The sequence below is a fragment of the Orussus abietinus genome, unplaced genomic scaffold, assembly GCF_000612105.2.
Source record: "Orussus abietinus isolate OABI.00-Male unplaced genomic scaffold, Oabi_2.0 scaffold30, whole genome shotgun sequence".
Taxonomy (NCBI): domain Eukaryota; kingdom Metazoa; phylum Arthropoda; class Insecta; order Hymenoptera; family Orussidae; genus Orussus; species Orussus abietinus.
Window position 1 is genome coordinate 1 of NW_019394276.1, and position 24,351 is coordinate 24,351.

At 46.9% G+C, this 24,351-nt stretch overlaps 6 protein-coding genes across 10 annotated transcripts; 4 read left to right on the forward strand and 2 right to left on the reverse strand.

The window, feature by feature from the left end:
* Window positions 1-144: 144 nt before the first annotated feature.
* On the forward strand, window positions 145-1,398 carry LOC111674424 (peptidyl-prolyl cis-trans isomerase B). Its single transcript, XM_023434893.1, has 5 exons — window positions 145-195; window positions 266-375; window positions 555-762; window positions 839-1,023; window positions 1,101-1,398. Exons 2-5 carry the CDS (start codon window positions 271-273, stop codon window positions 1,233-1,235), a joined length of 633 nt encoding a protein of 210 aa, XP_023290661.1. The 5' UTR covers window positions 145-195; window positions 266-270; the 3' UTR covers window positions 1,236-1,398.
* A 311-nt stretch (window positions 1,399-1,709) lies between these two features.
* Window positions 1,710-6,887, forward strand: LOC105701597 (tetratricopeptide repeat protein 37). Of its 3 annotated transcripts, none has more exons than XM_023434891.1 (14): window positions 1,710-1,798; window positions 1,935-2,277; window positions 2,373-2,743; window positions 2,847-3,262; window positions 3,345-3,812; window positions 3,896-4,050; window positions 4,144-4,279; window positions 4,358-4,725; window positions 4,791-5,110; window positions 5,200-5,496; window positions 5,566-5,826; window positions 5,896-6,279; window positions 6,344-6,605; window positions 6,677-6,887. In XM_023434891.1, the coding sequence occupies exons 2-14, from the start codon at window positions 1,952-1,954 to the stop codon at window positions 6,831-6,833; spliced, it is 3,921 nt and encodes a 1,306-aa protein (XP_023290659.1). In that variant the 5' UTR covers window positions 1,710-1,798; window positions 1,935-1,951; the 3' UTR covers window positions 6,834-6,887. The 3 variants fall into 3 exon arrangements, with proteins under 3 accessions (XP_023290659.1, XP_023290658.1, XP_023290660.1); XM_023434890.1 differs by having other exon boundaries at window positions 1,757-1,868; XM_023434892.1 differs by lacking the exon at window positions 1,710-1,798 and adding an exon at window positions 1,800-1,840.
* Window positions 6,888-7,020: 133 nt separating this feature from the next.
* Window positions 7,021-8,917, reverse strand: LOC105701832 (pentatricopeptide repeat-containing protein 2, mitochondrial-like). Its single transcript, XM_012428939.2, has 5 exons — window positions 8,727-8,917; window positions 7,963-8,507; window positions 7,534-7,830; window positions 7,352-7,459; window positions 7,021-7,272 (listed from the first exon to the last, which is right to left on the reverse strand). Exons 1-5 carry the CDS (start codon window positions 8,806-8,808, stop codon window positions 7,135-7,137), a joined length of 1,170 nt encoding a protein of 389 aa, XP_012284362.1. The 5' UTR covers window positions 8,809-8,917; the 3' UTR covers window positions 7,021-7,134.
* Window positions 8,918-9,087: 170 nt separating this feature from the next.
* On the forward strand, window positions 9,088-11,868 carry LOC105701799 (nuclear pore complex protein Nup85). Its single transcript, XM_012428874.1, has 9 exons — window positions 9,088-9,217; window positions 9,346-9,451; window positions 9,521-9,865; window positions 9,962-10,341; window positions 10,438-10,757; window positions 10,863-11,080; window positions 11,137-11,355; window positions 11,414-11,513; window positions 11,591-11,868. The coding sequence occupies exons 1-9, from the start codon at window positions 9,188-9,190 to the stop codon at window positions 11,799-11,801; spliced, it is 1,929 nt and encodes a 642-aa protein (XP_012284297.1). The 5' UTR covers window positions 9,088-9,187; the 3' UTR covers window positions 11,802-11,868.
* Window positions 11,869-11,936: 68 nt separating this feature from the next.
* On the forward strand, window positions 11,937-22,074 carry LOC105701798 (leucine-rich repeat serine/threonine-protein kinase 1). 3 transcript variants are annotated; one of them, XM_012428872.1, is made up of 3 exons: window positions 12,597-12,760; window positions 12,991-13,048; window positions 13,159-22,074. In XM_012428872.1, exon 3 carries the CDS (start codon window positions 13,168-13,170, stop codon window positions 20,542-20,544), a length of 7,377 nt encoding a protein of 2,458 aa, XP_012284295.1. In that variant the 5' UTR covers window positions 12,597-12,760; window positions 12,991-13,048; window positions 13,159-13,167; the 3' UTR covers window positions 20,545-22,074. The 3 variants fall into 3 exon arrangements, with proteins under 3 accessions (XP_012284296.1, XP_012284295.1, XP_012284294.1); XM_012428873.1 differs by lacking the exons at window positions 12,597-12,760; window positions 12,991-13,048 and adding an exon at window positions 11,937-12,445; XM_012428871.1 differs by having other exon boundaries at window positions 12,597-13,048.
* A 27-nt stretch (window positions 22,075-22,101) lies between these two features.
* LOC105701800 (nucleolar GTP-binding protein 1) lies at window positions 22,102-24,241 on the reverse strand. Its single transcript, XM_012428875.2, has one exon. The coding sequence runs from the start codon at window positions 24,126-24,128 to the stop codon at window positions 22,215-22,217; it is 1,914 nt and encodes a 637-aa protein (XP_012284298.1). The 5' UTR covers window positions 24,129-24,241; the 3' UTR covers window positions 22,102-22,214.
* Between the last annotated feature and the right edge of the window lie 110 nt (window positions 24,242-24,351).

The following is a 24,351-nucleotide window of genomic DNA, read 5'->3' on the forward strand; positions in this document are numbered from 1 at the left end:
TCATTAATTGTTTTTGTATATAAATATTTATTTTCTTTAGGAAATCCATTCTGCCCCTCGAGCGATTCGAATTCCGCGCTGCTCCCGCCGCTAGTACGCTGCGCGGCCGGAGAGGGCAGTGCGGACCAGGTGCAAGCCATCGATGGAGTCCAGTGTACCAGTTATCGATTACCGTTCTTCGTTAAAAGTAGAAGGGTAACGTTACGTTTCTGTAGTCCTCTGCCATTAACCTTAAATACCATTAAATTTCCACTTTTATTTTCAGCTTTGATGTTAAAGATGAGGTTGCTTTTGTTGTTGGGTTTTTTAACCGCGGCAGTTTCTTCTAGCAACGGTGCCGATAATAAACCTAAGGGCCCCAGAGTCACCGACAAGGTAAAGTAATTAAAAAGTATTAATCTAACCGCGAGTTCAGGCTGAATAAATTAATACACTGAAAATTGAAAAATATGTTAAAGTAACATCATAGATTTGCTGAGTCGTTCAATGCTCGTACGTTCAGTTGTCAAGTGCTACTGTTAGATGCTTTTGTTAATTGAACATGATTTTCTCAGGTGTGGTTCGACATTAAAATAGGCGGGGAAAATGCAGGAAGAATAGAAATTGGCCTGTTCGGTAAAACCGTTCCCAAGACTGTGAAAAATTTTGTCGAACTCGCTCAGAAACCGGCAGGGGAAGGATACAAAGGCAGCAAGTTTCATAGAGTTATCAAAGATTTCATGATCCAGGGAGGAGATTTTACTAAAGGAGATGGAACTGGTGGTATGTTCTTCTTTGATTTATTCAATGTTGTTTTAAATAAACCGCATGAATAATGTTCTGACTTTTTCTCTTTTAGGCTATAGCATCTACGGGGCTCAATTTGCTGATGAAAATTTCAAGCTGATACACTATGGTGCTGGCTGGGTATCCATGGCAAATGCTGGGGAAAATACTAATGGATCTCAGTTCTTTATCACCCTTAAGAAGACTCCATGGCTGGATGGTAGACACGTTGTTTTCGGAAAAGTTTTGAAAGGAATGGTTAGCAAATGTTTCGCTGCACGTTTTCTAAACACTACATCACCAAGATTTAATGATCATATTTTGCATGTTGACAGGATATCGTTAGGAAAATCGAAGGGGTAAAAACAGATAATCGTGACAAACCTTCCTTAGATATCGTTATCGCAGATTGCGGAGCAGAAGAGGTTCCTGAAGGAATAAGTGTAACAAGGGATGATGCCGTCAACTGAAAACTGCTACCAGAATGGAACAGCCTGTGTTCAACGCATACTCTGTGTCAACTTTGATTACATTATTATAAATTTGTTAATGACAATTCCAAACGTATCCATTTTTCTACTACGTGATATTTTGTACGTACAATACATTTTTATTACAAGATCATAAATATTATGAGGTATTTTGTGCTAAAAATAACACCTAAATCATTACGTTGAAATTTGGTATTTCCGCATTTTATTTGGAGGTGCTATTTCTGTTTAACAATTTTGTATCTTACATATATTTTATATGCTTCTGAACTGGCCGCCGTTGAGGGCAAGTCCGTCAGCCGCCTGCATTCTCCACTGAGGGCAGCACAGACCGCGATCGCGTGATCCTGCCCGTGAGCAATTTAATTTTTAAGTTAGTCGTATCGATAGTATTTAGCAGCGACATCTGTTGGCATTGAAATCAAACGGTACAAAACTTCCAAAAACCCGTTACGTGGCGTCACTAAAAATTATTTCTCAATCTCTTGGTTAAGTTTTCCTTCTATTAACCCGGCTTTAAAGCTCCTAACAGTTTATAACAGGTGATAATAGGTTTAATTTCGTCAACAACATTTGATTACTTTGTTGGTTAAATGACTGATTTCCATTAATGTAATTTACTTCCCATTCTCTTATCCTGTCGTTTCATGAATTACATGCTAATCATTGTTTTTCCAGAATCATAAAATTGTAAGATGTCAAAAGAGGTGAAAACCTCTTTGAAGGAAATTCGGCAACTCCTTAATCAAAATGATCACAAAGAGGCGATAAAAAAATGTAAAAAAATTTTGAGAGAAGACAAGAACAATTATGTAGCTTTGGTTCTACTGGGTGTTGCGATGCAAGAAGTAGAAGAGGTTAAAGACCATGTACCACTACCTTTCAAAAGGGCTATAGAAATTCAGCCCGATAATCCACTGGCATGGCAAGGGTTAACGTCATATTATGAGAAAGCACCTGACAATTTGGCAACCTGGAATGAGCTGATACCTGCGTACTGTAAACTTCTATGCATCGATAGGTAAGAAACTTTTGCTGTGAATAAGATATTCAGATAATTTATTTGCATTTGACGAATTTTTTGTATTTCATATTTTTCTATCTTATATTGTGTAGCACATCTACAAAGTTTTCACATTATTTGACCGAAGCAACGGAGATGGCTTTGCGATCGAAGGATGCCTCGATACTTTCTAAAGTTGTTGACACTCTGGGACAACTAAGAAATAACTCGAGCAACGCAAAGATTAAGCTAATTGATGAATCTTTGATTTCTATATTAATGAAGATCCCAAATGCATTTAACGACCAGTTGGATCTTCAAATAAATATTTTAGCATCAGCTAGCCGAGATGCTAATGCTAAACATAGACAGGAATATTGCAAGAAGTACCTACAATTACTTAAACAGCAGGATAAGCTGGCATTGCTGTTAGCAGAAGCTGCAGACCTGCATGAACGATTTTCTGATGATCCTACTCCCTTAGGTACGAGATATTTTTGGAATTTTAGTTATATTTTCTGCAATTAATTTTTTTCATCCTAATATTTCTATTGTCTTTAAAATGCTGTACTATATCTGTTAAACAGAATGGATTTGTCAAATCTACTGTGAACAGAACGTTGCAATTGGTGAAATAGATGGTCTACAGATCGCAAGGTTTTACGATGCACTCTTGACACTAGTGGTGGATTCTGCTTATGCGTTACATGCGAAAGCTGTACACTTACTCAAAGCAGATAGCGTTATTGAGTCACGGAATCTTTTGAACCGTGTGGTTATATCTAAACCACGGTGGATGCAAGCTTGGATTCTGTTGGCAGAGGTAAATGCTAAACTCCATTGCTGGGATGAAGCCGGTAATGCTGCTCAACAAGCGATCAAATTATTTAAGAATAAAACTCCTGAAGCGATGCAAAACAAAATTGAGGACCTCCAGATCGAAGCCCTTGCTAGGGGCACGAGCAAAAAAAAATGGGAACTAGCTGTGCAAAAGTGTGAGCTGGTAAAAACATTATTAATTTACATTCTGATTTTCAAGAGAATCATCCAAGCTGTTTTTCAAATAAAATTTTTTTATTCCTCAGGTAATATCCAAGCGACCCTCTCCAAAGTTAAAATTACTTCTCGCACGATGCTACGTAATGCTAGATGCCCCTACAGTGGAAGATGTACTCCACAATTTGGAATCTGATTCGGAAACAAAATTAGAATCTACTATTTTGCGCGCCATTCATTTAGAACGGCAGAAAAAATTTGAAGAAGCTGCTGATGTACTGGGCTCTGCTCTGGAGACTTCGGAAGCCTGGTTAAATCTGGGGAAAATTCACTGGGCTATGTCGGATTACAGTCACAGTTTAATGGCATTTTTAAAAGGCATTCACATGGATACGTTCAATTGGGAATGCCTTGTCTACCTAGGACATTATTATCGCGAAAGGGGAAACGATCTCGAGAGATCGAGGCGATGCTACCAGAAGGCACTGCAGATCAATCCATACTCCGAAGATGCAGGAGTTGGACTAAGCACTGCCTATCGATTGCTGAAGAATGTAGTAAGTTGACAAAAGAAATACCAAACATGACTGCTTGAAATCATGGTATATTAGATTCTCTATACAATGTCTTAATGTTTTAGGAAGCCAATATGCGATTATTGCAATGCATGACAAGTCAAAGTGGAGGTCCAAAATGGGCTTGGCTTCAGTTGGGCTTGCAGCACCTGGATCAAGGAGAGTGGTCGGAAGCTATCCATGCCTTACGCTTTGTGATAAGAGCTGATCCAAATGACAAGTAATAATTCCAGTAAAATTCTTTCCATTCGCATTCCTAATGTCCAATGGATTTCTAAAAAATGTTAGAATTAACTTATTCTCATTGACATAGTCACTGCTGGGAGTCACTGGCCGATGCATACTGGGCTCGAGGGGCTTATACCTCTGCGTTGAAGTCATACGAACGTGTGTTGCAATTAAATCCAGGGTCTCTCTATCCCATGATACAGCTGGCAAATATAAAATTGGTAAGTCGGACAAACGTCGAGGAACTTTCTCCCCCATTTCACCACAAAGATCCTTGACTCGAGAATGCAACTTTGTAGGTCCTGGGTCAACTCGTGGAGGCGAAGGAAGATTTTGAGCGGATTCTGCAGCTGGAAAGTCACAACGTGACCGCTTTGAAAGGCCTTGCGGAGACCTGCCTCGGACTCGCAAAGGAATACGCGGGGAAGCAGCTCCTGGGACGAGTCACGGACAGCGCCCAGCAAGCGGTAGAAAATTTGGTGGAAGCAATTTTACAGCGCAACGACTTATCCTGCATATGGAAATTGCTCGGAGATGCGTGCTACCGAGTGGCCGTGTTGCCCGATAGATATTGCCATCTGACCGTTCCAGAGGAATTGATAAAAATCGATGGCCAAGGGGAGCGGGTCCTGATACAAAGGAGCAAGATATTCCAGCTGGCTTCCTGGTACTGCGATCTAAAAGGTTCCTTTAACTGGAACTTCCTACCAATCCTACTCAATCGACTTACAGGTGTTATTGTCACGCCCTGCGTATCTCCGAAGACTCCGCGATGTTGTGGCACGACCTAGCTTGCAGTTACTTGGCGCAGCTTCGCTACGACCCTGCGGTAGACCGAGTCCAGATATCGTCGAAGTGTCTGGCAGCCGTTAAGCAAGCGATCAGACTCTGTCCCTCCTCCTGGATGCACTGGAACCTCCTCGGGGTAGTCTGCATGTTGGAAGAGACGAAGAACTACGCCCTGTCCCAGCACTCTTTCGTCACGGCTATCGATAAGGAGCCCAACAACGCGGTTGTCTGGACGAACCTGGGCTCTCTTTATCTGATTTTAGGTTCCGACTCCACTTTGCATATTTTTGCTCGAAACGGATTGACTCGAGCACCTCGGATCGTTAACCTTTCGGTTTTTGACTTCGACCAGGAGACCTGTACAAGGCGAACCGTGCGTTCTCTCGAGCCCAGCGATCCGACCCTGCGTACACGAATTGCTGGGTAGGCCAGAGCTTGATAGCGGAAACGGCTGCCAGGAAGGAAGCCATGGACCTCTACAGACACGCCACTCAGCTGGGATACCAGAACGAGGCTGCCATGGGGTACACTCACTGGGTGTTGACGACGCTTCTCGATCCAGCGGCGAAAAAGGACCCTCTCTACAAGTACGCCATCGAGAACATGCATGCCGTCACCGTGGCGACCGACGCGATCACCTGGTACATCGGTGAGGCTTCTTCTCTACCTCGCGGAGTACCTAGAAGGTAGAGCATAATCAACGTTCTCGACGTTGCAGAGCACGAGCCCGACAACGTCTGCGCGCTGAATGCCCAAGGACTCCTGTTGGAGAGACAAAAATTGTATCGCCCAGCGAGCAAGGCGTTCTCCAGGGCTCTGGCTCTGGTAGAAGAAGGTGACAAGAAAGACGCCGTTCTGGTCAACCTGGCCAGAGTGCTGCTCCAGGTCGGCAAGTACCAGGAAGCCGTAGAACACTGTCGCGCCGTCGAGAAGGCGAGCTTCAAATCCCACTGCCAATTGGCCTTGTCCCTGTTTAAAGGTTTGCATATATTTATTTTAATCCTTGCATCTCGATGCATCGATCTCAACGAGATTGTCCTTCCTGCAGCGGAGCGCTTCGAGGAATCCTACGCAGCTTACGAGGCCGCTCTTCACTGGCTCGCCGATGCAAGTTCGGACAAGGGCCACGTCCTCTGTGCCATGGCAGCCATGGCCTACATGTTCCAGGGGGTGGACGACGTCAAGACCCTTCTCTTCCAGTGCATCCTGATACAGCCGTCCGTCGTGCCAGGACTTTTGGCTGCTGCGGCTCTAGGTATACTCCATGGGGACGTCAATCTGATTACCCTGGTCCTGAAGGAGCTGCAGTCGCATCGGGATCATCCTGACCATAGGCATCACATCGTGAGACTGATGGCGTACTCCAAGCTAGCGCAGAACGACGTCCAAGGAGCCGTCCGGGATCTCTGCAGAGCAGCCTACGTGTGTCCAGGTGGGCCGAATGAAAACCTTTTCGAATCTCGATTTTATTTCACCGAATTATCCCCGATTGACAGACGACACGGAGTCGTGGATAGGATTGGTCCGAATCCTCTGGGAGGTGGGCTCCAGCTCGCTCGGAAGCTGTGCCGAGAAGGCTCTGTTCCTGGGAAGGAACACCTCCACCCTGGGCGTTGCCCACATCGCCTGTGTCTCGTCGCTGGATAAATTACCCCGTGGCTTGTCGAAAGAAGAGATCAGATCAGTGCAGAAGACTCTCTTCGCCTTCCCTGGCACCGTTAGCAGTTGGGCACTCTTCATCGCTGCTCTTTTACCGAGGTATGAGACGAATCGACTGAAGTGAATTGAAGATTTCTTGATTCGTATCTTTTTTTTTTTTTTTTTCTTAGATGCGGTCACGCAAACTCCTGGCCCAATGCCAAGTGGCTAGCAACCTTGATATCCATCGTACGAAAAACTATGGAATTGACAAGACCCATGAATGACTGGCTGTCCAACAACGAAAGGAAGACCTGCATAATGGCTGAACGACTTTCTGCCGCTTAGATAGGAAATTATTTTCTATGAAATATGTATGATTTTGTATAATGACGCACGATTTTCTAACTCCTCGTGAATCTATTATTAATTAAGAGGATAGAAATCAATCGTGAAAGTTTCTCTTCGGTCTTCGATTATTACTATCGACTTGCTTCACGAGTAATGTGTGGTAAAGAATAAAAGGAAACCTTGGTACATAGAAGATAGAATAATGGAATTCGTTTTATTGTGATACGAGATCGAATTAGGACTATAACATTATATTCGCGATTTCGGAATTCTACGAATTATTTAATGATGAATGGAATTAAATGAGCTGTTCCCTCATGGTCTTACGTTGCATCATGGGACGTCTGAAGGACCTAAGTTGATTCTGATCGGTTTCCCCATCAAGGTTGTTTCTAAGGGTAAGATCAATTTCTGAGAGAACGTACTGTTCCAAAGTCTAAAAATAAGAAATAATTAAAGTAGTAGATATCGTGCCTTCGTTGTTCCTTGTTAGTTTGTTCATTCGATTGGCTTACCATCTCCCGTATTGACTGACGATTAATTATCTCCTTCAATAACCTTTGAACCTCTTGTTTGAGTTGATCTTCGGATGATCTCTGTACAGCTTCGTCAAGCATTTCGATCTAATATATCATAAAATGATCACTAGCATCGATACTTTTCAAAGGGATCATAATACAGGTTTCATAATACATACCACATCTTTGAAATACATTTCTTTAAACGTAGGGTGATCGCTATCCAGTGAATTCCTAATTATTGGAATAATACTGTTCAAGCGATTTAACCGAGCAAAACTTGCAACTCTGATACATCTGCAGGAAATACTTTTCATATTTCTATGCATAGAACTCATTTCCAGAGCAACTTCCGGAAAGCCTTGCTTAAGAGCTAAAGTTGCAATATATCCAATAGTTCTGTTCGGTAACAGAAGACCATTTTTTTTCATTTCCTTAGCAATATTCACAACATACTCAAAACTGTCTGGCGTGTTCTAAAACATGGACATATTTGAGAGTTATATAACGCTAACCGATAACTTCAACAGTGTGTGAAAATTTAACAATATACTTTAACTTTCAGAGGAAACACGATAACAGGGATAATAACTTAAATAAGAACTTGCCTGCCTGAGACATGCTGCTGTAACAATATTTGTCGCATGTCTGGGATACATTATATTATCCGTACGTCGTTCTTTAATAGAGTCATATACTTTCCTAACATCATCGAACCTTCCATGGTTATAAAGCATATCCATTAGAATTTGATAGGATATAAACTGATTGAAAAAGCTATGGAACTCTGGATCATGGAATAGTTCCAACGTTATGTCAGGCACATCGAGGTGATACATGGTGCGCATAACAACAGGTCCAAAGATAAAATTGCCAAAACGAAGTTCCTTGTTCTGGGAATTGAACTTTCTCAACATTTTTACCAGAAGTTCAATATCCTCTGGGCTCTTTTCGACAAGGTGCAGCATTGCTTTTAAGTCTTCGGTGAATATCATGTTTGAAGAATTATCTTCCACAAATTCTTTCATCTTATCGCGGAAAGTAGTTTCTACATTCAAGAATTGTTTATGATATATTCCGCGTAATTTGAGGTACCCATTCATGCCAATACTGCCTTGTGTATACAATAATCGAAATCCTTGAACCGGGGAAACTGAAATCAATTACATTTTTAAGAGCATAACGGTATAAAAACTGGATCATTTGTAATTCTTCCAAAAAGGAATTATTTCATTATATAATAAATCGATGGTAAGAAAGACATCGCAAATCTGATATAAAGCAAAGAAATTAAGTGACCGACGATAAAAAAATTACGCCGCTGGTGCTGCATCACCATTTCACGATTTAAGGTTAGGTTACCGTTTCTTACCATTTAAAGATGTACATCTTGATAGAGTACTACTCAAAAGGCCCAAATTAAGACGGAAAACGTTTCTAAGACTCCCAGCCATGACTTTTAAAAATGACAATTTGTTGTAACCGCGAAAATGTTTCTTAAATACAGGATACGGTTTCCATTCACTACACGCCGCACAAGATTCGGTAGAAAGAGACCGAGTCAAAATGGAGTTTCTGTTCCGGTGCTAAATACGGAAGAACTGGCTAAGTTTACATTGCACGACAAAATCAATTTTCAGGAGCAGCAGAGGAACTCGAATATTCAAGGCGTCACGTGAGTTATCATCCAAGCACTTCTTAACTCTTTATACTTCGCGTCAGCACGTGGTCCAGTTACGCTTTGTCTGGGCGGGATTGCTAAATTATTTTGATGTTTACGTAGAGGAATGTTGCCGGTTTTATGAAAGTATTCATTTAATTCACACATCAAGAATGGGAGAAGTGGACAACGCTCAAATAATTGTAAGTTTATTGATGCAGTATTAAAATTTCATAGTTGCACATAACCTGAGAATCTTTAAGTGATATATGAAGAGGTTATATTTGAATGTTTAAAAATTAGGCAAAATATTCATGAATGATATTTTTAGGCAATTCCAGATGATCTCTGCAGAAGGGCTGGAATCTCTGCTACTTGGCTTAGGCCGAATAAACTTGGTATTCATGCATATAGGCATATTGATGTCAATTCCCAAGGTTGGTTCGCTCTCATGAATTTTATTCACAAAATTAATGTAAGATAATAAGAGTTCATTTATTTATTAGATACTCCAAGTAGCTACAGTCCATGTACTGCAAAAGTCCATTTTTTAAGACAAGAGGTAATTCTGTTTTCACCTGCTCTGCGCAAGCTCGTCAATGAAAGTAATGGAGTCTTCTTGTCCATTCAAAAACTTAAATCCTCAGCTTCTGTGGACTTGAGAGTTGAACTTTTAAAGCACAGCAAACAGTATCGATCTATTTTAAGGGCATGCGTGGAAGGATTGCAAGACATATCGGAAAAGTCCCTACCAGATAAAAAATCCATGTTGGAACACTACATGACAATCTTTTATAATGTTGAATGTGTATGGCATTTAACAGAGATACTCTACGTTGACACAATTCCAGGTATCTTATAAAGCATAATCGATTAAACATTCTCGTCAACTATAATGGGGTTACGATCTGATATAATTTAATAACTTATAAAAATTGTTATTACAGGTGATGTTGTTCTACCACAATTGCTGGAATGGGTTAGATTTCACTTTCCTTCGCGTGAATTGGCAGCAATAAAAATTCTAGCAAAGAAAGCAATAGGTTCTGATTTGGAAAATATGAACTACTGGGAAACTGTGATAGGCTGTGCACTTCACGGTAAACTGGATATGGTACGCGCTCTTCTTGCATTGCACAGTAAAGCAGATCAGTCTGCTTTCATTGCTGCGGAGAATGCTTTAAAATTAATGCCTGTGTATAACGTATATGGTGGCTATTCGGTTAATGAATTTATCATGCGGTGGAAGCACTGGCAATTGGACCTTTCATCACGTCTTGAAAGCAGAGCATTTGCTGGTGATAGCGATTTAGAAGCTATGATGAAAGTGAGTTCACTGATATAAAATGAATGATGTACAGTTAATTATTACCAATTACCAGAAACGTTGTTCTGAATAATAATTAATTATGCTATGCTGTAGATGGTGGTTGGAGAAGAGTCTGCTATATGGGACTTCTCAAAATACACAGATGCGTGGTACGAACTTCTTGCAGCAAAATTATTCTATTCCAGCCCTTGCTGCAAGCAGCCTGAGCTTGCTCGCCATGCGAACAACATTGCAGAAAAGTGGCAAGCAGGAAGACATTTGGATCACGTAATTTTAGCTCTTATGGAGAGCGATTTACATCAAGTTATTAAAGAAATCCAATACATGAATGACAATGGCTGGTTTGCTGCCCATCTGACCGACTTGCTCTATCACTGTGGAAAGCTGAATGTGATTGATAAAAATCAAATTAAGTAAGTTACTTTAATGAATCTCAACCAGTTTTTATTATTCGGTATGAAAGAATTAAAGAGCTGTAGCATTCATTTCAAAATTAAAGGTCCTGTATTATTTTTCAGTGTTACGCAACAGTTACATGAGTCCCTTATACTAGATTATGGTAGCATTCTGATGTCCCATCATTCTCTCTGGCAGTGTGGTGCCAGTTATCTAGTTCAATGTCCTCGGCAAGGTCTAGGCAGGTTGGAATTATTACTACAGACTCTTCCATTAACTACCGAGGCTCGAATTAAAAAGATCATTGACATTGCCAAAGAAAACGGCATGAACAACGTTGGTATGTGTTGATAATTTCAAATAAATAATTCATAAGGTAATTGGATCCATTTTCAGTTGTCAGTATATGCAAAATTCAGGGAATGAAATGTATTCGTCAAGGCAGGCTGGGAAGTGCGTTGGCCTGGGCTTTAAAAGCACAGGATAGTGCATTCGCGACATACATTGCCGATCAATTTCTGAAACAATACGCGGAACAAGCCGAGCTGAAGTGTCGCGATTTACTCGAGAACCTGGGAAGCTGTATGCTGGTCAGTGATCGACTTACTTTCTTAGGTAAGGAAATATTTCTTGTGCTCGTTAGGACGACTGTATCGTGATGGAATAATTTTAGGGAAGTACTGTGAGTTCCACCAGATGTATGGAATCGGTGAATTTAAGGAAGCAGCAAGTTTATTAATGTCTCTTCTGAAGTCTAACTTGACGCCTTCCTAGTAAGTGAAACTGTTTCCTTTCACTTGAAAAATGTGTATATTGGAAGTATCGCGATCTATTTATTTATTTTTTTCAGCTTTTGGTCTATTCTGTTGACCGATGCCATACCGCTACTGGAAGCTGAAGACATTATATTAACTTCCGAAGATACCTTCGAGCTGCTTCGTTCCGTTGAAGAGCATGGCGACGACTCGAAATTCCAAAATAAAATTGGAATCTTTTGTTTAGCCGCTGCGCGAAATTTAGCGAGAGCTCTTAATCTTGAAGGATGTCAAGGGAAACCTTGATGACTGTAAATAAAGTAAGGAACGCGGTTTTGTATCTATTTCGGAATTAAATTTATAAGCAAAGTAATATCGTTCGTATAAAAAGCGAAAATCGAAAGCGAAGTAGAAATCGGTGGGTGGAGAAAGCTGCGAACGAGTTTCTGTTTAGTTTCGGTTACGGTGCCTGGTTCTTACATTTTACCGCAACTTTCCACTAACGTGTGGTCTAATGCGGTTAATACGTGTATTAAATGATACCCATCTCGCGGTACAGGAGATAATTGCTCCGCGTAAAAATCCCGCGGTTTGCGTGTACATTCGATATATCAGCCAAGGTCTCTCGACCTACTCAAGGGGCGCACCTTGACTTTAAAAAAAATAATTAAAGGAGAGTAGCATCGCTCTCGAGCCCGTTCAGCTCCGTTAGTCGTTTAATTGGAGGCTGAATGTACGCATAGAAGTGCGTGCATCGCTCCGAGCGCAAGGTTAAATTGTGGAACTGTAAACAAACCGACCTGACGTTATGTAATAGATTTTGCTGTTACCAGCAATTTATTTCTGAGTAAGGAAGGGAAAATTAACGCCCCTTTGCGGTTGCAGAGTGGGCCATCGATTGTACGGATTTTCAGATAGGCACCAAACATCGAGTTACTCGACACTGAATGGTGAGCCCTTAAAATTTAGTATTTATATATCGAACGCGGCAAACTTGCGATTACGTGACCTAGAGAGCGTTCAATGTTGAAGGCCAAGATCTCTGTCGAATCGACCAGCTTCGAATTTGGCGCGTCTATGGCAGTCGCAAAATGGCGGCTCCGGAGCTCGGTGTCCGGCTAGCCGTTAGTGTCGAAGCAGGATTTCCACCTATTTGGCTATTTCTTGTTAACTCGCAACAAACCTCGGGCTGAAGGAAGTCTTAAAGTGGATTTGGAAATAAATTTCGTTTACGAATTCGCGCGTCCTCGAAAGAAAAATCACTCGTAAGTCGGCCTTTGACAGCTCCGGCCGATATGTCAGGTTTCTTCGTTCCTCTTGTTTATCAGTTTTTCTCTTGCCACTAATAATTAGTAGCGCTAAAGATAATGCAGTATTTGGTCTTGACCCGATAGCGCACTCGATATTGTGCCTTTTCTCAAGAATATACTTCGTTTTCCTTAATTCCTCCTTTACTACGAAAATCGAGAATGAGTATATTTATCATTTTCAACAGTATTTGAAGCGCGTCGACTTCGGAGTATTCAAAATTCGATGGAGAACGTTTATTCCGAGTAAGTGAATTTTCTGCTTAACATGGATGGCAAAGGTAGACCTAGACCGAAGACACATCCGTTATCATTTCACTCGAAACCTAATTATAAATAAAATTGTCTGCTTCTAGGTGTAAGAAATGGAGGATTATACTCCGGTAGACGAGGACTTCCCTGGTCGTCTGTTACACCAAGCAGCTCTTTGGGACAATGCGGAGCTTTTGGAAGACCTCCTGCGAGGCGAGCACGCTCAGTACATCAATAAGCAGGACTCCTGGGGCCGAACGCCGCTGCATGCCGCAGCTATCACGGAGAACTCCCGATGCCTCGGAGTTCTTTTGTGTGCTGGAGCAAATCCTAACATCCCGTGTGGCCCTAGGGGCCGCTATCGAACTCCTTTGCACGTCTGCACGGAACATGGGCACAGTTCCAACGTGGAGACGTTGTTACGGTACAATGTAGACTTAATGGTTCGAGATGACAGCGGGCTGACTCCTTTGGATATTTCTGAGAAGAGCGAGCATTCAAGGTGCATCGAGCTGCTAAAACTTGCTGCAGAAAAATATGAACTAGCAAGACTAGCTACGCATGCCTCTTTGCGGGCTGCTTGCATTCAGGGTGACACGATCCAAGCTAGAGGTATTATTCAAAGTCTGTCCGACGACTCGGAGTGCATAGTTAATATGGCTCCTAACGGTGCTAATACCTTGCTCTTTGTGGCCTGCGAAATGGGCCACAAGGACATGGTACGGCTTCTACTGGACCACGGTGCGGACTGCAGGATGCACCCAGTGACCAAGTACTGCCCTCTCTACATAGCGTGCTACAATGGAAAGTCAGAAATAGTGGAACTACTGCTCAAACACTTTCCCAAGCAAGTGCAGTCCCTGACCGTGGAGAGATGGCTACCGATTCATGCTGCAACCATCAATGGTCACATCGGTATCGTAGACTCCCTCCTGAAGTTCGAGTATCCCCAGCACCTTTATCAGAGATACAAAGACCCCTCCGGGGAATTCGAGTACGAGATGCCCTTCGACGTCAACTCTCAGGACGTGACAGGTCAGAACGTTTTATACATAGCCAGTATGCTGGGAAACACGAAAGTGGTCGACCTGTTTCTCGGCTACCGGGTCAAGGCAAGGAAAATCAAAGAAGACGACACGGGGAACTCGCAGCTTCTACCTACGTCCAAACACCGAATCTCTAGCGGGATTCAAAGACTCATGTCCAGCCTGAATTTCCGAGGGAAGTCTCTGGACAAGAAGGACGACAACGCGATCAGCCCTGTGCATCTGGACCTGTATTGCAACAACAACACGGAGACCGCGTTGCACGCAGCGGTGAAGGCCAGACACACCGAGGTGGTCTCCGCTCTCTTGCTAGCCGGTGCTAACCCGAATCTGCCCGTGCGAGTGCCCTACGACCGCACCGACCCGGAGGTCGACTTCTCGACGGTGCTGACGATAGCCTGCCAGAACCGCGACGTCAAGATCGCGGACCTTCTGCTGCGCCACGGAGCCGTGGACAACGAGTGCAAGGCCCTGAAGATCGCGGCTCAGAACAGAGACGAGACCCTCACGGCGAAGCTCTTGTCGATAAAGGCACACCCCGACCCCGAGTACAAGATCAACAAAAAAGCGATGACGGACAACGGCCAGACCTCCTCTCATTTTTCCGCTCTCCCCAGTTTCGGGAACGTCACCTACTCCTCGCTGTTCCCCAACATCCCGACGATGATCAACTGGCACGACCAGCAGTGTCGGCTCTCGCAGATCCGGGCCCAGTGGCTGGTGGACGCGGTGCTGCACGTCAACAGGAAGCTGGCCCCGAAGAACAACGACCTGGCCCTGTACGCCATCACCAGGTTGGATATCTCCCACAACTCGATTACGTCGGTGCCGTCCGTGGTGTTCTACCTGCAGAGTCTCAAGTACCTGAACATGGCTCAGAACAAGATAGACACCCTGACCGCGGAGGCGAAGAGCCCCAAGGACAAGCTGTGCCCGGTCCTGGAGGAGATCTACCTGCAGGACAACCGGTTGGAGCAGATCCCAGAGTTTCTCATGACCTTGCCGTCGCTGGAGATCATGGATGTGTCGAACAACAAACTGCAGCGGCTCCCGGACAACCTATGGAGGGCGCCGAAGCTGAAGGAGCTAAACGCCTCGTTCAACCTACTGCGCGACCTGCCGAGCCAGGCATCCCAAAACATCACCAGGAAGTCGCAGCGCGAGGACATCCTGACGAGCAGTCCCAGCAGTCGGAGCCTCGCCTCGCACGCCGGCATGGCTCGAGAGGACTCCATGGAGCTGAGCACTTTCGCCAAGCTGGCCAACGCCCAGGTCGTCGAGATGAACCGGCCGCACGTCTGGACGGGGTCCGTCCAGGTGTCAGAGAAGGTCGCGGACGACACGGAGCCAGGCTCCAGGTCGGTCTTGACCTCCTTGAACCTGGCGCACAACCTCTTCACCGCCATCCCGGTGTCCTTGCCCTGTCTGGCCGTGAGCCTGGTGCGACTCAACATGGCGTACAACTCGCTGAGGTCGATGAGCCACATCACGTCCTACCCGGCGACCCTGAAGCAGCTGGACCTCTCCAACAACCGGATCACCTGCTGGCCGAGTCTGCCGCAGGTCGAGGGCGCCGACTCCATGGAACAGGCGACCACGGCCTGCTACTGCCCGACCTCGAACATCCAGTCCCCCGTGGGGCCGAGCAATCGACAGACCGTCACCTCCTTGAGAGACGTCGTCCTGATGTCCGTCTGCAACCACCGGCGACACCTGCGGCTGGAGAACCTTAGGACTCTGGTGCTTGCCAACAACCTGCTGACCAGGATCCAACTCACCTCCGTGGACGACGGAGAGGCGCCCGGCCCCGAGGAGGACAGCATCGACCGGGACACCAAGATCACCTACTCGGGGTGTAAGCTGTACCTCCTCTTCCCCAACGTCAGCATGTTGGACGTCAGCAACAACCAGCTCAGGGAGATACCGCATAATATTTACGAGCTGAACAACCTTTCCGTTCTCAACATCAGCGGGAACTGTGATATCGTCGAGCTGCCCCCGCAGATGGGGCTGCTGTCGAGACTGTGGAACCTGAACACTCAGGGCTGCAGACTGCAGGAGCCCCTGAAGTCCATGATCGAGTCCAAGAAGTACAAAACCATGGACGTGATCGGGTACCTGAAGTCGGTGCTCGAGGACGCCAAGCCTTACGCCAGGATGAAGCTGATGATCGTGGGGATCCAGGGCATCGGCAAGACCAGCCTGCTGGAGCAGCTGCGACAGGAGGGCGAGGTGCCCAACAAGAAGAAGGCCTCCGAGCACTGGGCCAAGCGCATGGGGAACAAGAACACGAACGCCAAGACCGCGAGAGGGACAACCATCTCCACCGTTGGCGTCGACATCGGCGATTGGCTCTATGAGAAGAAGGTAAGGGGTCAGTCCTCCCACGGGCCGGTCTACTTCAGAACCTGGGACTTCGGCGGACAGAAGGAGTACTACGCCACCCACCAGTACTTCCTCTCGAAGCGCAGCCTCTACCTCGTGGTCTGGCGCATCACCGACGGCTTCAAGGGCGTCTCCGAGATATTTCAATGGCTCGTCAACATCCAGAGCAGGGCGCCCAACTCGCCCGTCGTTATCGTCGGCACCCACTACGACGTCTCGAACGACCGCAGCGAGACTCTTCAGCAGTACATCCGCGACAAGTTCATCAACGTCGTCGACGCGGAGAAGTGCGGCCTCCCGAAGGTGATGGAGACCATCGAGGTCAGCTGCAAGACCAGGCACAACATCAAGATGCTGTGCAATTTAATTTATGATGTCGTATTCAGCTTGAAGTCCCCGGGGAGCAAGGAGCTGCTGCTGGAGCAGCGGGTGCCGGCGAGTTACCTGGCCCTGGAGGACGTGGTGGTGCAGCTGGCGCACGAGAGGAAGCTCTCCGGCGCCGACCCGGTCCTCAAGGCTGATCAGTACTACGCAGCGGTGAACAACGAGCTGCAGAAGCTGCACCGGTCCTTCAGGGACCCCGCCGAACTGCACCAGGCCACGTTGTTCCTTCACGACAACGGCATCATTCTGCACTACGACGACGCGACCCTGAAGGACCTCTACTTCCTGGATCCCCAATGGCTCTGCGACATGCTGGCCCACGTGGTGACCATCAGGGAGATCAACCCCTTCGCTCGCTCCGGGATCATGAAGCTGGACGACATCCAGCACGTCTTCAAGTCCTCGACGATATCTACGATGGACACCCAAGGTTACATCGTCAGCCTGCTGAATAAATTTGAGGTGGCGCTGACCTGGGACTACCGCACCCTGCTGATACCCTCGCTGCTTCCCACGGAGGAGGACGTCTTCAGGAACAATCAGCTCATCAAGGTGCCGGTGAAGACGCGGGGCTGGCACGTGAGAACCAAGAAGATAGCCTCGCCCATGTTCACCTTCCCCAGCGCCAGCGGAGACACGATGAACACGGAGTGCGTCCTGTCCTCCAGGCCGCAGGCGGACTGCTCGGTCACCAGGTTGCTGCTCATGTCATACTTCCCCAGCGGATTCTGGTCGAGGCTCATCACCAGGATCCTCGCGGACGACGCCATAGTCGAGATAGTTATGTCCTTCCTGGCGCCTTTCAAGGATTTCGTCGAGGACAGGATCTTTGCGAGTCTGCTGGACACCCACGCGGAGTGGATCCTCTGGCAGACCGGGATAGAGCTCCGGTACGCCGGAATAACCCTGCTCAGGCTCAAGGAGGTCAACTGCGGGGTCAAAAGCTCGCCCTACGACTATCGGCAGTTCAAGTTCAAGCTGAAGCAGGACGGTATCTGGTGCACGGTGGACCTGAAGAACTCGGCCATCCTGGAGATCTGGTTCCCCGTGGACACGCTGGTCGTGAAGCAGCCCATAATGTCGGAGTCCGGAGGAGACGAGCCTATGGGGTACCAGGCCATCGTGGTGGAGCCGCGACCGGAGAGCATGCCTCAGCTCCTGGCGCTGATCGTGGACCACATAGATATTCTCCTGGAGGACTGGTACCCCACCCTGGGCACCAGGTTCGTCCACACCTCCGAAGGGAAGCTTCTGGTCACTCGATTGATACCCTGCCCCAGGTGCCTGCTGAACGGCGGAGACGCCGAGGTCGAGGCCCACGACCAGGAGCACTCGACCGAGGACATCCACGGGTACTATGTGAACAAGGAGCGCCAGAGCCAGGACAGCTACAAGTCGGACGGCGACAGCGGGGTGGGCTACGACAGCTCCGCGTCCAGCAGGATGCCTTCCTTGGAAGGACACCCCGAGGTGGGCGAACGGCAGGCGGAGGGCACGCTCGTGTACTCCTGGATGGTAGAGGAGTGCATCCTCTCGGCCTACGGCAACAAGTCCATCTCGTGTCCCAAGCACTCGGACATCCCTCTGTCCCACGTGGCGCCGGATATCATCTTCATGGACCTGGGGGCGAGACACCTCATCCGGCCGGAGGACGTGAAGAGAGGGAAGATGCTGGGCAGGGGGGCCTTCGGGTTCGTCTTCAAGGGTACCTGCAGATTGCCCGGAACGTACGCCAAGGCGGACGTCGCCATGAAGATGCTGCAGCCGGTTCCTCCCGGACCCAACTCCAAGCAGTCGGCGATCCTGGCCTACAAGGCCGCCCAGAGCAAGTGGGACAGAGATCCTCTTCAGTACGCGTGCAAGGCTTATTGCACCGCCAGGCAGGAGCTCAACATCCTGCTCACCTTGAGGCACTCCAACATCGTTCCTCTGGTAGGGATAGTGATAAGTCCTCTGGCTCTAGTCTTAGACCTGGCTCCGGAAGGGGCGCTGGACACCGCCCTCAAGAACTACCGCAGGTCCGGGGCGAAGCTAGACCCTTACACGCTGCAGGCCATCGTCCTTCAGGTCGCAAAAGCGGTCGAGTACCTGCACCAACAGCACGTCATCTACAGAGACCTGAAGTCGGAGAACGTCCTGGTGTGGCAAATGCCTCTGCCTTTCCAGGACCATCCCGAGCATCCGGTGCACGTCAAGGTCGCGGATTACGGGATCTCCAGGTTGACTCTGCCCTCGGGGGCAAAGGGCTTCGGCGGGACCGAGGGCTTCATGGCGCCCGAGATCATCAGGTACAACGGGGAGGAGGAATACACCGAGAAGGTGGACTCCTTCTCCTTTGGCATGTTCATCTACGAATTGGTGACCCTGCGCCAGCCCTTCGAGGGCCACGAGGCGGTCAAGGAGTGCATCCTCGAGGGCGGTCGACCACCGCTCACCTACCGAGATACCTTCCATCCCTGCTACGCCCTGGACCTGATGGTCATCTGCTGGGCCCAGAACCCGAAGGACCGGCCCACGGCCAGCCAGATAGTGTCCATAGCCTCGGCCCCGGAGTTCGTCCACCTGATCGACGTGACCGTGCTGACGGAGAGGACCCAGGTGACCGCCATCACGGTGACCAGCCGACCGCTGGAGGACAACAGCGGCGGCGACGAGGTTTGGCTGGGGCACAACAACGGCGAGGTCGACATGCTGCTGGGCACCCAGAAGGGCTGGCTCCAGCACGTGCGCATCCAGACCCCGGTAATACCCTACGCGATGTGCGGCCTCGACGGCTACATCTGGATCGGCGACAACGCCGGCCAGATTCACGTCTACCTGGGCAGCAACTTCGGCTGCGTCGGCAGCTACCACATGGAGCCGGATCGCAACAAGGAGTCCAAGGTCGTCGGCCTGATCCACCTGGAGCCCATGAAGCAGTTCGCGGTCGCCCTCCACAGCGGGAAGATATTCCTCCTCTCCAGCTCCTTCACGCAGCTAAGGAAGACCGAGGTCGTAACCGAGGTCGAGGAGAACCTGAAGACCTACTCCCTGGCGGCGGTCTACCGGAAGCGGCGAGTTCTCGAGCTCTGGGCCGGACAGAGCTTCGGCAGGATCTCGGTCTACGTCCTTAAAGACGGAAGCTTGATCGAGACCGCCGTCCTGGCCCACGTCCCCGGCGAGACCGCCTCGAAGAACCTATTCGCCACGTATCTGCTCAGCACCGAGAACTCCGTCCTGTCCTACACCTATCCCGGCTGCGTGGTGCACCAGTGGGACCTGGACACCAGGCAGATAGTCAACAAGCTGGACATGTCGAAGCTGGTCCCGTGCTCGGAGAGCCTCAAGTCCATCTCCATCGAGGAGAACCTGACCACCGAGCGGTGCCAGGTCACCGCCTTCGAGACCTGCATGAATCAGCTGTACATAGGCACCACCTGGGGCTGCATCGTCGCCGCGGAGTGCAACACCCTGAGACCCATCACCGTCTTCAGGCCCTTCGAGGGCAAGGTCTGCCAGATCATCTCCTTCAGGTCCTCCGATAAAAAGAAACTCGTCCTGGCGACCGTCGGACAGGGATACAGGAGCCTGATCTCCAGGTACACCGAGTTCCCCGTCGACAGCCTCGAGGCCGAGGATCTTAGGCATAACATGTACATCCTGCTGTGGCGATCCGAGCATTGGTCGGCTGCCTGAAACCGAAGGCAGTAGAGTAGAGACGCCGTTGTGATATTTAGCCTGAGATTAGCGAACTCCTTTCACGAACGGAGGAGAAGTCAAGTTCACGAGCGCGATACGAATGCTCGTCATGGTCGGCCATGGTTGGTTATTGGTACCATTCGTCCATTTTAGATAAGAGTTAGATAAGGTCTCGTAGTCTTTAAGCTTCCCGGCTTGCCTTGGGTATACGTAGTTTTTTTAATCCGGTCGAGGACTCCGACCTTTCGGACCCTGCTTACCTGGGCACTCGAAGGTACTCTTTTATTTTAACGGACCGATTGGGGCTTAACGCGCCAGTTAATTCCTCCCTAATTACGGGATAGTACCTTTGAATTTTCGGAGGCGCCATTGGAGGAGGGTCATAGAGATTTTATAGTTTAAGGTTCTAGTCTGGATGAAGCTAGGCCACTCAAATTCAGGGATACTCCGAGGTTCAAAGTAGTCGAAGATAGAATTTCGAGAAGTCTAGGGTCCCTATCGCGGCACTTCGAGGTCGTAAGTTCCAAGCCAGTTCTCTTGATTACTTAAATTTTTTTTTCTTTTCTTTTTCTGACGGAAGTGGTAGTCGTCGTAGTTTTGTAAAATCCTCTCGCGGTGCTACTTGTATCCCTTTTGCCGATTCCACGAGTATATTTTTGGAATCGTTTCTTTTCGCTATTTAAGCGAAACTAGGTTAACTCGAGTCACGTCCACGCGCGAACATCAATTACCCCGATTACGTCCTGATTATTGAGAGCATTTAATTGCTCCGTTTTATAAGTTTCCTATTAAGAACCGTCGCGTCCCGATGCATTGATCAGTAATGTGATATGTACTTGTAAGTGTAACGGGCCCTGTGTTAGACAAGGTGCACCGTTCCGTGAAAGTTCGTCGCTATTAATTATGTATAATATTACGTGTACAGCAAAAGTGGGCAAATTGTGGATATCGACCCTTTGAGCACAACTAGTAGGGCTTTGATTTGCCGTATCGCTTAAAAGGGTTTAACGGTTGAATTATCATTTACTTGCAAGATCAGTTGACGTAGGAATAATTAAATGGCAAAAATCATGGTATGTCAAGGACGTCCGATCGGGTCCATCGCTGTATAATTTTACTCGTTGCTGTTGATTTTACGTATTTACGCAGCAGATTTCTTTATATTCTTAGAACGCTCTTATAAGCTATTTTTTAAACGTACATTCCTTTACGCTTTTTTATCGCGATTTGGTGCAGATCTTGCTTTTAACGTTGTATTAGAAGTTCACTGTACATTATTTTATGACGGTCACTTGGATAAATGTTTTGCAACGTCGAGTCACTGCTAGAGCATACTTATTGTATTTTTTACATTGAATCGTGAGTCTACGTGGAAATCATTATTTTTTTGTTTTATTTGTGAGTCTTTCCGTATTTGTCGCTGGGGTTGTCTAATCGATACCTGTAAATATGTACACTGGAACCCTCTCTGGGACTCGTCTTTGTTGGTTGTATTAACATTGTGAAATATAAAATTGTTACACCATACGTGTTAGTCGGAACAATCCCAAGGAGTTTGGTTTTCAAAATTCGGTACTTTATTACATAATTGTAATGTGAGGTGGCAATGGTTTGTTGTTAGGGAATATTTTTACACTCTTAGACGAACTATAAATAGGATAAAGAATTTATCTCCTGGTGGTTTTGCCAATTCCTCGCTTTCCAGAGAACAAGTGTTTCGGCATCTTTGTGCCGATGAAACGATCCGCTTCGCCCTTGAGTCCTTTCTTCGCAACTTTCTTTTTGATCGCCTTGTGAGCGACTTTCCTCAACTTCGACTGCATGGTGGTGTCCTTTATGCCCATTTCGTCACGAGGTGGTCTCGAACCACTGCGAGCCTTTGACAGGTCCTTCGACTCTGTCCTCATCTTTTTCGCTCTGGATGTGGATCGAGATCGACTGACTTGTTTTGTGAAGTGTGCCTCTTCGGTGTCTTCCATATCCACGCCAAGAGATTCCATCTCTTCCTTCAGTCTTGAGACGGACCTACCTCGTGCCTTTGCCGTGCTGGTTCGAGGTATCACCGGCTTCGTACTGGCTTTGTTAATTCGAGCTTCCTGCGACATGATCACTCTTTGATCACGAATCTGCTTAGCCAGGTTTGAGATCTCGGACATCTCTTTCGACGGTCCGGTGAAGACGTATGCATCCATCACTTCTCTTGCATGCTCTTCCTCTTCCAATAATTTTAACTTCTCAAACAATTCAGGATCGACGTAGTCAGCAATATTGTGTCCTTCCCAGATTTCTGGAATGTTGTCAAACTTTTCTTCCCCCTCGATGTCGTAGTTCTTCTTTAAATCGAGAACATAATCATCACCTAATTCCTCTTCTATTTCTCTCTCCAGTTTTCGCTTCCTGCTATTTTTATCGGCTGAATTTTGCTTCTTTGCAATTATCGTCTCAGGGATACTAGCAGGTCGAACTTTTTCATCCCTTGGAGCTGGTTGCGCGACATGCAGCCGACTCAACAAATTGTCGACTTTCTTTGTCTTAAATTTCTCATCGATTCTGAAAGCCAAAAGAGACTCGCAAGCTTTTGTCTTAACGTCCGCAACTCCAAATTCGGTGAGAGTACTCATTTCTATGACGGGAATCTTATCATCATTTGTCAAGTTGTCTAAGAGTTCTCGCTTTTCCACTGGTAGATCGTTTAGCCTTACGACGTCAACTTTATTTGCGACTACCATCAGAGGTTTATTTGAGAATAAAGGCTTGATCGACTCAAAGAGCTTAATTTGGTGTTCAAGAGAATATCCGCACTGCTCCGAAACATCACAGAAATATAGCACGGCTGCACGCAAGTGGGCAAGAGCTGTAATAGCCTGCATCTCTATGACATTACGTTCTTCAAGAGGATGATCTAGGATTCCTGGAGTATCAATGACTTGCCAACGTAAGTACCTATAATCCGTATGTCCAACATACAGCGATTTTGTGGTAAATGCATACGGTTGGACCTCCACGTCTGCTCGTGTGATCTTGTTAATGAAACTACTTTTGCCAACATTTGGGAATCCACAAATTATAATGGTACGGGTATATGGGTTGATACTGGGCAAACGAGCCAAATGCTGTCGCACTTGTTCTAGGTACGACAAATTTGCTGCTTGTCGTTTCATGATCGTGGCCATGCGACCAAGTGCAGCCTTCTTCAACTGCTTACAGCGGTACAAGGAATCACCGAATTTCATAAGACGTACGTAATCTTTTGCAACGTTGTTAATTAGATGTCGAGCCATGTTTATCTGACCAAGGGCCAATTTGTAATGATCCTTGTCATACAGAATGTTCATCAGATCTGCATAAAACGGGTGAACATCGTCTAGCTTCGGAAACTCTTGAACTATTAAAGACAGTCGATCATGAAAACTCTGCTGAGTAAACTTCACCTTCCGCGTGTAGAAAGCGCGGATGCGACTGATATTATAATTTTTGTGGATTACGGTTGGTGTCTTCCGTTGAGTTTTTGATAAAATGATGTCGATGAAATCTTTCGAGGTAGGAACCACCGCGATTTTCTTGAAATTGTACAGAGACATGTTTGAGCAGATTGACTCTCAACTTAACCTATTCCTCCCACTCGGGAGACGGTAGCAACGTGCTTTTAAGGTTAGTTCAACTTCAATCGCACAAAAGACAAGATGGGAAATTAGTTACAAACCAGAGATGAGCTAGGAGCAGAAATGAGTTGGGAGATTGCCTACAGGCATGATCGTGCGATCCTACCCTGTGCTGGCCTCTGGTTTCGTACGTCTGCACTCG